Source organism: Balaenoptera physalus (assembly GCF_965194825.1).
Source record: "Balaenoptera physalus genome assembly, chromosome: 20".
NCBI classification, from domain to species: domain Eukaryota; kingdom Metazoa; phylum Chordata; class Mammalia; order Artiodactyla; family Balaenopteridae; genus Balaenoptera; species Balaenoptera physalus.
The window spans coordinates 63,965,709-63,980,652 of NC_138901.1; the positions used below are offsets into that span (position 1 = coordinate 63,965,709).

At 40.4% G+C, this 14,944-nt stretch overlaps 1 protein-coding gene across 7 annotated transcripts in view; it reads right to left on the reverse strand.

The window, feature by feature from the left end:
* Positions 1–5,659: 5,659 nt before the first annotated feature.
* Positions 5,660–14,944, reverse strand: part of PRPSAP2 (phosphoribosyl pyrophosphate synthetase associated protein 2) — a 38,505-nt gene continuing 29,220 nt past the window's right edge. For 4 of the 7 annotated variants that reach the window (XM_082442428.1, XM_082442427.1, XM_082442429.1 and 1 more), the window contains 2 exons: positions 14,699–14,845; positions 5,660–10,862 (listed from right to left, as the gene is read on the reverse strand). In XM_082442428.1, coding sequence (XP_082298554.1) covers positions 10,704–10,862; positions 14,699–14,845 — 306 coding nt within the window. In that variant the 3' untranslated portion in view covers positions 5,660–10,703. The remainder of the gene's footprint in view (positions 10,863–14,698; positions 14,846–14,944) is intronic. The other 3 variants (XM_082442431.1, XR_014257693.1, XM_082442430.1) reach the window with 3 other exon arrangements.

Genomic DNA, 14,944 nt, shown 5'->3' on the forward strand with positions numbered 1-14,944 from the left:
ACTTCCAATCCTCTAATCATGCCTTGGTCTTTCTGGTGCCCAGCCCCCATCCTGAAGCTCTCTAGGGGCCACTGGATTGTATACTTTAAAATAGTTTAAGTGGTGAATTTTATGTTATGTGCATTTTACCTTGAGAATAAAAAACATAGGCTTCTGGAATTTAAAAGGCGTTAGAGGTCTTGGCCTCCTGCAGAGATGTACTGAACCAAGGTAGAACCCAGCACCTATTAAGATTTTCTTCAAATGAACAGCAATACAATAATAGTAGGGGACTTAAATGCCTCACTCTAACAATGGATAGATCATCCAGACAGAGAAGCATAAGGATACAGTGGATTTGAACAACACTACAAACCAACAGACCTAACAGACATATGCAGAACATTCTATCTAATGACAGCAGAATACATATTCTCAAGTGCATATGGAACATTTTCTAGAATAGACTATATGTTGGGCCACAAAAGAGGTCATAGCAAATTCAAGAAGACTGAAATCATACCAAATATCTTCTCTGACCACAGAGGTATGAAACTAGAAACCAATAACAAGAAGAAAACTGGAAAATTCACAAATACATGGAAATTAAGCAACACTCTCCTGAACAACCAATGGATCAAAGAAGAAATTATAGGGGAAATAAAAAAGTTTCTTGAGATGGATAAAAATGGAAACACAACATACCAAAACTTATAGGTTGCAGCAAAAGCAGTTCCAAGAGGGAATTATATAGCAATAAATGCCTCAATTAAGAAGCAAGAAAGATCCCCCCAAAATAACCTAACACTGTGACTCAAGGAACTAGGAAAAAAACAAATGGAGCCCAAAGTTAGCAGAAGGAAGGGAGTAACAAAGACTAGAGTAGAAATAAATGAAATAGAGAACAGGAAAACAATAAAAAAGATTAACCAAACTAAGAGCTGGTTCTTTAAAAAGATTAAAAAATTGACAAACCTTTAGCTAGACTAACAGAGGAAAAAAGAGAGAGGACACATATCAACAAAATTTTAAATGATAAAGGAGACATTACAACCGATACAACAGGAATACAAAGGATGACAAGAGGCTACTATGAACTATATGCCAACCAACTGAACAACCTACAATAAATGGAAAAATTCTTAGAAACATATGAACTACCAAGATTGTATCAGGAAGAGATAGAAAGTCTGAACAGACCAATTCCTGGTAATGAGATTGAGTCAGTAATCATAAATTTCCAAATGAAGAAAAGCCCAGGACCAGATGGCTTCACTGGTGAATTCTGCCAAACATTGGAGAATTAATGCCAATCCTTCTCAAAATCTTCCCAAGAACATCAAAGAGGAGCTTGAACACTCTCAAGGTCACATGACAAGGCTAGAATTACCCTGATGCCAAAGCCAGAAAAGGACGCTACAAGTAAAGAACCAATATCCCTGATGAATTTAGGTGTAAAAATTCTCAATGAAATACTAGCAAACTGAACTCAGCAGCACATTAAAAGGATCATTCACCATGATTAAGTGAGATTTATACTGGGATGCAAGGATAGTTCAACATATGGAAATCAATCAATGTGATAAATCACATTAATAGAAAGAAAGAAAAAAAATCATATGATCCCTCAATAGAGGCAGAATAAGCATCTGACAAAATTCAACATCCATTCATGATAAAAACTCTTAACAAATTAGGTACAGAAGGAAGTTCCTCAACATAATAAAGGCCATGTATGAAAAGCCCACAGCTAACATCATACTCAGTGGTGAAAGGCTGAAAACTTTTCCTCCAAGATCAGGAATAAGACAAGAGTGTTCCCTCTCCCCACTGCTATCCAACACAGCACTGGAAGTCCTTGCCAGGGCAGTCAGACAAGAAACAGAAACAACAGGCCTCAGAATTGGAAAGGAAGAAGTAAAATTGTCTCTATCTTAAGATGACATGATATTATATGTATCAAAGATCCTAAAGACTCCACCAAAACAAAACAAAAACAAACAAAAAAACCCTGTTAAATCTAGTCAACAAATTCAGTAAAGTTGCAGAATACAAAATTAACATACAAAAGTCAGTAGCATTACTATACACTAACAACAAATTACCTGAAAAGGAAATAAAGAAAATGATCCCATTTACAATAGCATCAAAACCAATAAAATACTTGGGAATAAACTTAACCAAGAAGATGAAAGATCGCTACTCTGAAAACAATAAGACACTGATGAAATTGAAGAAGATGCAAATAAATGGAAAGGTATCTTGTGTTCACAGATTGGAAGAATTAATATTGTTAAAATGTCAATACTGCCAAAAGCCATCTACAGAGTCAATGCAATTCCTATCAAGATTCCAATGGCGTTTTTTAGAGAAGTAGAAAAAAACAATCCTAAAACTTATATGGAAACACAAAAGACCCCAAATAGCCAAATCCTGAGAAAGAAGAACAAAGCCGGAGGCATCACACTTCCTGATTTTAAGCTATATTATAAAACTGTAGTAATCAAAACAGTCTGGTTCTGGCATAAAAACAGACAAATAGACCCATGGAACAGAATTGAGAGCCCAGAAACAAACCCAAGCATGTACAGTCAACTAATATTTGACAAGGGATCCGAGAATACTCAATGAGAAAAGACAGTCTCTTTAATAAATGGTGCTGGGAAAATTGGAAATTCACATGTAAAAGAATGAAACTAGATCCCTATCTTAAACCACTTACAAAAATTAACTTGAAATGAATTAAAGACTTAAATGTAAGACCTGAAACTATGAAAAACTCCTAGAAGTAAATATAGTAAAAAAAGCTCCTTGACATGGGTCTTGGCAATGATTTTTTGGATATGACACCTAAAGCACAAGCAATAAAATAAAAAAACAAGTGGAACTATATCAGACTAAAAGATTTCTGCATATCAAAGGAAAAAATCAACAAACTGAAAAGACAACCTACAGAATGGGAGAAAATATTTGCAAACCTGTATCTGATAAGGGGTTAATATGCAAAAAAAATAAAGAATTCATACAACTCAATAGCAAAATAAATAAGTAAATAAATAAATAAATAAAATTTAAAAATCTGATTTAAAAATGGGCAAAAGGCCTGAATAGACATTTTTCAAAAAAAGATATATGAATGGCCAACAGGTACCTGAAAAGATGCTCAACATCACTAGTTGTTAGGGAAATGCAAATCAAAACGAGATATCACAAAATGAAAATTTCAAAACATTGCTGAAAGAAATTGAAGACCTAAATAAAATGGAAACACACCCCGTGTTCATGGATTAGAAGACTTAATATTGTTAAAATTGCAATACTCCAAGTATTTCATTCTTTTGGATGTTATATATTTTGGAGGGGGCAATTACTTGATATACATCATACATTTATTAGTGAATATCCCTCTGAAATCAGCTACAATATTAAAAAAAATAATGATTGCACTATTTGGTCAAGCAGAACCAGGAACTTTCATTAAAAAAAAGTACAGGACTTCCCTGGCGGCAGTGGTTAAGAATCCGCCTGCCAAGGCAGGGGACACAGGTTCATTCCCTGGTCCGGGAAGATCCCACAGGCCACGGAGCAACTAAGCCCGTGCACCACAACTACTGAGCCTGCGCTCTACAGCCCGTGAGCCACAACTACTGAAGCCTGCGCGCCTAGAGCCTGTGCTCCACAACAAGAGAAGCCACTGCAATGAGAAGTGCGCACCACGACGAAGAGTAGCTCTTGCTCACCGCAACTGGAGAAAAGCCCGTGTGCAGCAACAAAGACCCAACGCAGCCAAAAAAGAAAATATAAATAAATAAATTTATTTTTAAAAAAGTAAAAATCTGTTAAAAATTTCAATTAGTATACACATATATATAACATACTAGTTATGTTACATGCTACAAACCAAGGTGAATCCAATGGAATGGAAAAAAACATACATTTTCTTTTTAAAAAATACTTATTTATTTGGCTGCACCGGATCTTAGTTGCAGCATGCGGGCTCTTAGTTGTGGCATGCAGGATCTAGTCCCCTGACCAGGGATGGAACTCGGGCCCCCCGCATTGGGAGCACGGAGTCTTAATCACTGGACCACCAGGGAAGTCCCTCAAAGTATTTTCTAATTCACCTTCTGATTTCTTCTTTTATCCCACTGGTTTTTAAAAAATGTTTTCTAATTTCCATGCATTTGTGAATTTTCCTGATTTCCTTCTGTTACTGATTTCTATTTCATTACATTGTGGTCAGAGAAGACACTTTGTATGATTTCAGTCATTTTATTGAGACTTATCTTGTGGTTTATCATGTGGTCTATCCTGGAGAATGTTCTATGTGCACTTGAGAATGTGTATTTTGCTCTTGTTGGGTGTATTTTGCTTTTGTTCTCTACATGTCCATTAAGTAGAATTGGTTTATACTGTTGTTCAAATCCTCTGTTTCCCTATTGATCATTTATCTAGTTCTATCTATTATCTTCAGAGGGTGCTTAAGTCTCCAACTATTATTATTGAATTGCCTACTGTCCCTTCAATTCTGTCAGTTTTTCCTTCACATTTATTGGGGGCTCTGTCATTAGGTGCATATATATTTATAATTTTTATATCGTCTTAATGAACTGACCCTTTTATAATCATATAATGTCCTTCTCTGTCTCTTGCAGGAATTTTTGTGTTAAAGTCTACTTTTTCTGATATTTGTATAGCCACCCCAATTCTTTTGGTTACTCTTTTTTTAAAATATTTATTTATTTTTCCTTATTGTTTTGGCTGCATTGGGTCCTAGTTGCGGCACATGGGATCTTTCATTACGGCGCATGGGCTCTTCTTTGCAGCGTGTGGGCTTCTCTCTAGTTGTGGCACATGGGCTCCAGAGCACGCAGTTTCTCTAGTTGAGGCGCACAGGCTCAGTAGTTGTGGCACACGGACTTAGTTGCCCTGTGGCATGCGGGATCTTAGTTCCCTGACCAGGGACAGAACCCGCATCCCCTGCATTGGAAGGTGGATTCTTTACCACTGGACCACCAGGGAAGTCCCTCTTTTGGTTGCTCTTTGTATCAAATATCTTTCCATCTTTTCACTTTCAACCTTATTTGTGTCTCTGGAGACAATTCTTTTGCACACAGCATATAGTTGGATCACTTTTTTAAAATAATTTTTAATTTCTTTTAACATTGTGTAAGTTTTGTTTGTTTGGCCACACTGCATGGCTTGTGGGATCTTAGTCCCCCGACCAGGGATTGAACCTTGGCCCTAGCAGTGAAAGCACCGAGTCCTAACCACTGGATCCCCAGAGAACTCCCAGTTGGATCATTTTTTAAAAATCCATCCTGCCAATGTCTTCCTTTTGATTGCAAAGTTCTATTCATTGACGTTAATATAATTACTGATAAGGAAACACTTCTGCCAGTTTGCTATTTGTTTTCTATATGTCATATCTTTTTTAGTCCTCAATTCCTCCACTACTCCCTTTTTGGTGTTGCATAGATATTTTCTAGTCTACCATTTTGGTCCCCTTCTCCTTTCTTTTCCTATGTATTTTTTACTTATTTTCTTAGTGGTTGCCCTGGGGATTACAATCAATATCCTAATACGATGGTGAATTTTACTAGTCAGCTTGGCTAGGCTTTGGTACGCAGTTTTTTGACAAACCAGTCTAGGTTTTTTGTTTTTGTTTTTTTTTAAAGACTTTATTTTTTTTTAGAGCAGTTTTAAGTTCACAGCAATACTGAGCGGCAGGTACAGAGATTTCCCGCATGGCCCCAGCCCCCAACACGCACAGTCTCTCCATTATCAGCAACCCCACCAGAGCGGTACATTTGTCACAACTGGTGGACATACATGGACACATCATCACCACCCGAAGTCCACAGTTTGCATTAGGGTTTACTCTTGGTGTTGTACATTCTATGGGTTTAGACATATGTATAATGACATAGATCCATCATTATAGTATCACACAGAGTATTTTTCACTGCCACAAAAATCTTCTGTACTCTATCTAGTCCTCCCTCCATCCCCACACCAACCCCTGGCAACCACTGATCTTTTTAGTCTCCATAAAGACTGTCATATAGTTGGAGTCATATAGTATATAGCTTTTTCAGATTGTCTAATAAGATTCATTTTAGTTTCCTCCACATCATTTCATGGATAACTCATTCTTTTTTGCTGCTTGAATAATATTCCACTGTCTGGAAGTACCACAGTTTATTTATCCACTCACTTACTGAAGCACATTTTGATTGCTTCCAAGTTTTGGCAATTATGAATAAAACTGCTATAAAATTCCATGTGCAGGTTTTTATGTGGACGTAAGTTTTTGACTCCTTTGGGTAAGTACCAAGGAGCATGATTGCTGGATCACATGGTAAAAGTGTGTTTAGTTTTCTGCCAAAGTGATTATTTCGCATTCCCACTAGCAATGACGGAGTTCCTGTTGCTCCACATCCTTGTCAGCATTTGGTGTTGTCAGTGTCCCAGATTTTGGTCATTCTAATAAGTGTGTAGTGTATCTCGTTGTTTTAATTTTTAGTTCCTTGAAGACATGCGATAGAGAGCATCTTTTCATATGCTTATTTGCCATCTGTGTATTTTCTTTGGTGGTGTCTGTAAGGTCTTCAGCCCAATTTTTAATCGGGTTCTTGTTTTCTTATTATTGAGATTTAACTGTTTTTACCAGTCCTTTATCAGATAAAGTGTTTTCCAAAGATTTTTCTCCCAGTCTGTGGCTTGTCTTTCACTCTCTTAACAGTGCATTTCACAGAGCAAAAGTTTTTAATTTTAGTTAATTCCAGTTTACCAATTATTTCTATCATGGACCATCCCTTTGGTGTCATATCTAAAAAGTCACTGCCATACCAAGGTCATCTAGGTTTTCTTCTAGGAGTTTTATGTTTTTGACTTTTACACTTAAGTCTACATTTTTTTTTCCCATGTGAATATCCAGCTATTCAAGTAGTACTTGTTGAAAAAATTATTTTTGGCCCACTATGTTGCCTTTGCTCCTTTGTCAAAGACTGGTTGACTATATACATGTGGGTCTATTTCTGGGTGCTCTCGATTCTGTTCAATTGGTCTATACGTCTTTTCTTTCAACAATACCACACTTGTGATTATGGTAGTTTTAGAGTTGTCTTGAAGTGGGGTAGTGTGAATACTCCAACCTTGCTCTTCTCCTTCAATATTGTATTGGTGATCCTGAGTCTTTTACCTCTCCATGTAAACTTTAGGATCAGTTTGTCAAAATCCACATAATAACTTGGTGGGATTTTGATTGGGATTGCATTCAATCTTTTTATTTATTTATTTACTTTTGGCTGCACTGGGCCTTTGTTGCTGCGTACGGGCTTTCTCTAGTTGTGGCGAGCAGGGGCTACTCTTCGTTGCGGTGCGTGGGCTTCTCATTGTGGTGGCTTCTCTCTGTTGCACAGCATGGGCTCTAGGTGTGCGGGCTTCAGTAGTTGTAGCTCGTGGCTCTAGAGCACAGGCTCAGTAAGTGTGGCGCATGGGCTTGGTTGCTCTGCGGCATGTGGGATCTTCCTAGACCAGGGCTTGAACCCGTGTCCCCTGTACTGGTAGTTGGATTCTTAACAACTGCACCACCAGGGAAGTCCCTGGGATTGCACTGAATCTTTAGATCAAGTTTGAAAGAACTGACATCTTGACAATTAAGTCTTCCTCTACATGAATATGGACTATCTCTCCATTTATTTAGTTCTTTGATTTTTCATCAGTTTTGCAGTTTTCCTTATATAGATCTTATACATGTTTTGTTAGATTTATACCTAAGTATGTCATATTTGTGGTGCTAATGTAAATGGTATTGTATTTTTATTTTCAAATTCCACTTGTTCATTGCTGGTATATAGAAAACCAATTGACTTTGTATCCTGCAATCTAACTATAATCACTTATTAGTTCCGAGTTGGGGTGGAGGCATTGTTACTCTTTCAGATTTTCTACACTGATGATACTATCTGAGAACAAACCAGTTTTATTTCTTCCTTCCCAATTTGTGTACCTTTTAAATCCTTGTCTTATTGCATTAACTTGGCTTTCCAGTACAATGTTGAAAAAGAGTGATGAGAGGAGACATCCTTGCCTTATTTCTGATCTTAGTGGGAAAGCTTCTCGTTTCTCACCATTAAGTATGATGTTCACTGTAGGTTGTTTGAAGATATTCTTTAACAAGATGAGGAAATTCCCTCTCTACTATGTCACTCAGTTTTTATCATGAATGGATGTTGGATTTTGTCAGATGATTTTTCTGCATCAATTGATATAATCATGTAATTTTTCTTTTTTTAGTCTGTTGATGTGATGGATTACACGAGTTGATTTTCAAATGTTGAGACAGCCTTGCATATCTGGGATAAACCCACTTGGTTATGCATAATTCTTTTTATACATTGCTGGAATTGTTCTGCTAATATTTCGTTGAGGATCTTTGCACCTATGTTCTTGAGATATTGGACTTTGCTTTATTTTTCTTGTAATGTCTTTGTTTTTTGTAGTAGGGTAATGCTGGCCTCATAGCATGAGTTAAGCACTATTCCTTCTTCAGATGGAGGAGGAGGAGCTTGCAACAATGGGGGAGGTGAAGTAACAATGGCTACCAGCCTCTTTGCACTTCTTTGATCAGAAGCCGGTATCAGCTATCAGAGGACAAATCCCTGCTCTCTGGAGGAGGGGGCCTTTTTGCCTATCCTGGTTCCCACAAGCTGGTACAGACTGCTCCAGGAACGTGTGCAGAGTTGCCTGCCACAGGGCTGGGAGTGGGGGCCGGGTATCTCCAACTGTACTAAGAGCTGGTTTTGACCAAAATTAGCTATAATCTACTGTCCAACACTTCCCCTGGAAATTGCAAACCTTCAACAGACTCCAGAATTCCAAAATCATCAGATGTATTTGCCACTGCAACTGTCCAGGTGGAGAGACAGATTCCTGGTGCTTCCTACTCCATCTTCCTCAAATCCTGTCTGGTTCATTTTTATTATTTCTCTCTCCTTATTGATATTCTCCATTTGGTGAGACATAATTCCCATGATTTCCTTTAGCTCTTGAGCATGTTTAAAACAGATGACTTCAAGTCTTTGTCTAGTAGGTCTAAAGTCTGAGCTTCCTCAAGGAAGACCCTGTGTATGGGCCCAACCTTCTTGTTTCTTTATATGCCTCGGAATTTTTTCTTGTTGTTGAAAACTGGTATTTTAAGTATTATAATGTGAAAGTCTGGAAATCAGATTCTCCTCCCTCCACAGGGTTTGTTTGCGTAGTGGCTTTTCTCAACTGATTTTGTAAAGTCTGTATTCTTTGTTGTCTGTGGCAACTGAAATCTCTGGACAGTCAGCTAGTGAGTCACCACACACTTCCGTAAAACCCTGAAACCAAAAAAAAAAAAAAAAAAAAAGAGAGAGAGAGAACAACTCTCCCAGTCTGTAGATGGGCTGTGTGTCCTGGGGCATGCCTTCAACACTTTGCCAGAAAATTTACAACCTGGCCTTGGCCCTCACTTCTTGCTTACACAGAACCTCAAGGGCAGCCAGAGGTGCGAGCTTAAAGGCTTTCTCAGGTCTTTTCTGAGCATGCACTCAGAAAGCAAAGGTTTAAGGTTTTTTGGAAGAAAAAGTAATCTTTTTCTTTATAAGAAAGTCTTAATTCTTTCTTGCATGAATTGGAGGGGACTGCCATTACATGACCTTAGTGGCATAACTTATGGGACCCCAGTGTCTCCCAGCCTGATAAACTCTAGAGTTTTGAGTTCTGAACTCTGACAGACAATATTAGATGCTTGACACTGACAAGGGTCACATCGCTTGCCCTCTGTAACCCCCTCCCCGCCAGCATCTCATTCTCCAGAGCATGCAGTGCTGCATTTTGTTTAAACAAGGAGCAGAACAAAGATGCCACGCCAAGGAGCCACGCCAAGATGCAGATGGCAGCTCACGCCAACTCCTGACCTGCCCCAGTGGCTCACAGCTGGTGTTCCAATTCCTCTCCTGCTGCAGTCAAGTGACTACGCGTCGAGAACGTGCAGGGTCCTGGACAAACAGAACAGGGAAGATTACATCCCGAAGAGATGACTGCATCACCCCAAAGCTGCGGAAATCTCAACAAGCTGGTGAACATTTCAACATCCACAGCATGTACATTCAGCTCTCATTTTATTTTAGTTATAAAACAATTGCCAAAACACAAAGTTAAAAAAAAAAAACACACACAAATACAGTTTTTATTCCTTCTTTTGTTGCAGAAAATAAATAACGGTCACATATTCCATATGCGTGTCTATAAAAGCATTTCTAAAAATGTAATTTACTGGACTTCACAGCATAATCTTTTTGGCTTTTCACCTGCAGTATCATACAGTATATCATTTTACTTTATTAACTTTTTAAAGCACCTGGGCTCCAGCAACTTTGGGAAAAGGTTGTTTGTGAGCTTAAAATTTTTTTTCCAAGCTATTTTTTCAACAGGTAAACTGAACACAACCAGGTCTTAACTTACTTTATTTGAGAGGAGAATATAGTTTTTCTTTTATAAAAACTGCCCCCATAAACTCACAAACACCCAAATGGACTTAAGAAGTTTGTCTATCTTCACAGGAATTAACAAAAGGAAGGAACAAGACACAGACGGTCTCTGTGAAACACATCAGCCAGGCATGCGCCTCACGGTGCCTATTCTTACTATTCCAGGTTTGGCCCTCGAGAGTTTTAAGAAAGGAAAGCTGCTCAGTCATCTAAACCTATGTTTCTGAAAAGGTAGGACATGGACTCCCCATTGTGAATCCGACGGATGGCTTCTGAAAGGATCATGCTTATATCCACAGTTTTAATTTTGGGGCACTGGAGCTTCTGGATTTCATGTGGAATTGTATTGGTAACCACCACCTGCAAATCAAGAGAAAAACAAGAGATCATAAAACCAAGTAGCTTCCTGGCTTGACCTGAAAATCTGATATATTCTCACATCTCTGAAGTCCTATTTACAGGAGGACTGTGGGTCTACTGTGCCTTCAGCAATGTTTTCAGTCAGTGTGAATGCTACCTGTATCTTAGGTTAAGGTTTGAAAACCTTACACCCACTATGACAGCTACAGGCAAAAAGACAGATAACAGCAAGTGCTGGCAAGGACATGGAGAAACTGGAACCCTCATTCACTGCTGGTGGGAATGCAAACTGGTTCGGCTGCGTTGGAAAACAGTCTGGAGGTTCCTCAAAAGTTTAAACATAGAGTTACCGTGTGACCCAGCAATTCTCCTCCTAGGTAGACACCCAAGAGAAACGAAAACATCTCCATTTGCAAACATGTACATAAGTGCTCATGACAGCATTATTCACAACAGTCGGAGTAGAAACAACCCAAATTATGAACAGAAAGCAAAAAAATTACACGCATACAGTGAAATACTACATAGCAATAAAAAGGAATGAAGTACTGACACCTGCTACAACATGGATGAACTTGCAAAAAACATTATGCTAAGTGAAAGAAGCCAGATATAAAAGGCCACATATTATATGATTCCATTTATATAACATGGCCAGATTAGATAAACCTATTGCAGAGATAGAAAGCAGATTACTGGTTGCCTAAAGCTGAGTGGATTGAGAAGAAATGGGGAGTGACTGATAATGGGTATGGAGTTTCTTTGTGGGGGGATGAAAATGTTCTAAAGGTGACTGTGGTAATGGTTGCACAATTCTGTGAACATACTAAAAACTACTGAAGTATACACTTTAAATGGGTGAATCATATGGCATGTGAATTACAGACATCCTCCACAGCCCCCATCCGAGGTTTCACTTTCCACAGTTTCAGTTACCCACGGTCAACCTCACTCTGAAAATACTAAATGGAAAATTGCAGAAATAAATAATTTATACATTTAAAATTGTGCGCTGTTCTGAGTAGTGTGATGAACTCTTGGGCTGTCTCACTCCATCCGGGATGTGAATCATCCCTTTGTCCAGCAGATCCCGCCCGTTAGTCACTCAGCAGCCATCTCGGGTATCAGACCACAGTGCTTGTGTCCAAGTGATCCTTATTTTACTTAATTTTACAAAAGTAGTGAGGCTGGCAATTCAGATATACTAAAGAGAAGCTGTGAAGTGCTTCCTTTAAGCAAAAAGGCAAAAGTTCTCGACTTAAGGAAAGAAAACTGGGTGCTGAGATTGCAAGGAAAGAAAACTGGGTGCTGAGATTGCTAAGATCTATGGTAAGAATGAATCGTCCATCCGTAAACTTGTGAAGAAGGAAACAGAAATTCACGCTAGTTTTGCTGTCACACATCAAATTGCAAAAGTTGCGGACACAGTGTGTGAAAGTGCTTAGTTAAGATGAAAAAGGCATTAAATTTGCACAATAAGGTATATTGCCATAATTGTTCTATTTTATTATTAGTTATTACTGCCAATTTCTTACTGTGCTTAATTAGTAAGTTAAACTTTATCGTAGGTATGTATGTACAAGAAAAAACAGACTATACATAGGGTTTAGTACTATCCGTGCACGGTTTCAGGCATCCACTGGGGGGTCTTGGAAGGTATCCCCTGTGGATAAGGGGGGACTACTGTATATGTCAATAAAGCTGTTATTTTAAAAAGATTTGATGAAAATCAAAAAGGGAGAAACAAGCATTTTTCAACAGCTACAAATGGAAAAAAAACACTCAGCCTTCTTAAAAAAATAGATGGGGATATTTTTAAAGTTATTGTTTATAATACATACTCCCTACTTCCAAAATAAGCCTCAAGACAGCTTATAATAAAAAACGTACATACACCATGAGATTGTTGAAACAGACGATCAGGAATCATTGAGAACCAGCAGCAGGGCCATGAAAACCTAGCCCATCGTAATTACTGTGTGACTCCTTTTCTGTTTGATCTTCCTGGTAACTAAGGCAAAAATGGGAACATGAAGGGTCATGTAAGTCTCATGACCTGTAAAAGAACAGTTCCCACAGGAAAAACACCTACCCACTGGTATCAAACAACAGAATTTTCTGCCCCATCATCCACACGGCATCAGCGTGAAGGGTGACCCCAGGCAGGGCTGCACCTGCTCTGAGCCCAGTGGCTCGGGGACAGTGCCCCCAGGAGGAAGTGAACCACCTGGTCACCTTGGAGGGTCAGTTTTCTCACTAGATAGCCACCCTCAGTCGGGAATGAATTTTCCAAATGTATTCTAACCACTTTTAAAAATAACAGCTTTATGGTGATATAATTCACATACTATACAATTTGCCCATTTAAAGCATACAATTCAATGACTTTCAGGATACTCAGAGTTGTGATTAGTATCTCCCCCAAAAGAAACGCTGTACCCCCTTCGGCCACTCCTCATTTCACCCTTCCTCAAACCCTGGCAACCACCAATCTATTGACTTTATAGAGGCCTATTCTGGACGTTTCATTTAACTACTTTTAATTAAAAAAACAAAAAGAAAAACACTTCAAATCTTGATTTATCAACTCCAAGCCCTCCTTACTGGCTCCTCTTCTGAAAGACAGGGAAATCAGCCTATCTCCACTTCTCCCACCTCCCACCCTGTTGATCCTGCTGTTACTTTTACATTGTTCATAGCTTTATCATCTACTGGGCAATCGTGTTTTGTCTACAGGTTTATATGGAACCCAGCTTATCCATCAGTTACTGACCCGACTCCCCGGTATGGGTATCGGTGACTGAGCCCCCATGGCCCCCGAAGAGCCCCCCTGCTGGCCTAGGATGTGCGACCTCCGCGTCCGGGGCTTCATGCGTCCTCTCCAAAGTCCACTCTGTTCCGAGGGCCTGGCTGCAGCAGCCCCCCACACGCTCTTGCCAACCTGCCCACACACAGCACCCGCGAGAACCCCGCCTAGCGCCACGCGGACAGACCAGTGAGCACTGCCGTGGGCCTGAAGTCTTCCCGCTTTATGTGTGTTTCGTGCAGCGGAGAAAGGAGGCCGGATCGAGCTGAGCCGTGCGAGCCTGGCTTTCTCTCTGTGCTAGAGCATCCTGAACCCATCAGAGATGATGAGCATCGGGCCAGGCTCAGGGAGAGCGGCTGCCGAAGAGGAAAAGTGTGGGCCTCAGAAAAGTAAAAGGAGTCCGACTAACTGAAGATTCAACACCCAGGAATATACAGGAGACAGCATTTCTGCTCCTTAAAAGATAATAAAAACGTGATTCACACAATCAACCCGCGCAGCTAGCTGGCCCTTGGAATGAGGGGTGGACAAAGGAGGGCAAGGAAACCTGGCCGGCCTCACTTCAGCCACTCTGGGAGCTGCAGGCAGTTTAGGAAGGTGGCCCCATGTGCCTTCCTCTCCCGACGTCATGCCACGGGCGTCTGTACCAGGGAGAGAGCTGGGCTTTAGCATCGGGTAAACTAGGGTCTCAACCCTACGAGCTGGGGCTCGTAGCTGCCTGACCTTAAGAAGTCACTGAACTTTTCTGGTGCACAAGTTCTCACTCTCCCTGCAGGGCTGTGCCGGAGCTCAGGGACGGCATGTGCCCGGCATCAGGCAGCGCCGTCAGGGCCAGGGGCTCCACTTACGAGAGGCACTAAAACTATCACCCGCTGCCACGGGCAGAACACAAAGGCTGCAGGCAGTGACACGCGAACAGAAAACACTCTTAACTACAGGGCAGCTCACTCTCCACCTGCTCCCGTGACCACAGGTCAGGACGGGCACGGGCACCAGGCAGCTGTGCCCACACTCAGCCCGGCTCTGTTACCTCATCGATGGCAGACTCCTCGATCAGCCGAGGGGCGTCGGAGGACAACAGGCCGTGAGTCGCCATCACGAAGATCTTATACGCACCCCTTTCCTTCAGGGTCTCTGCTGCAGCGAGGAAGCTGTCCACGTCATCAATGATGTCGTCCTGGCATGAAAGAGTCAGCAAGAGACATGAACGCTTTTGTAAAGGCGGGTCTAGACCACGGGGAAAGAGGCTGGACTAATTCTACTGTGACACACCTGC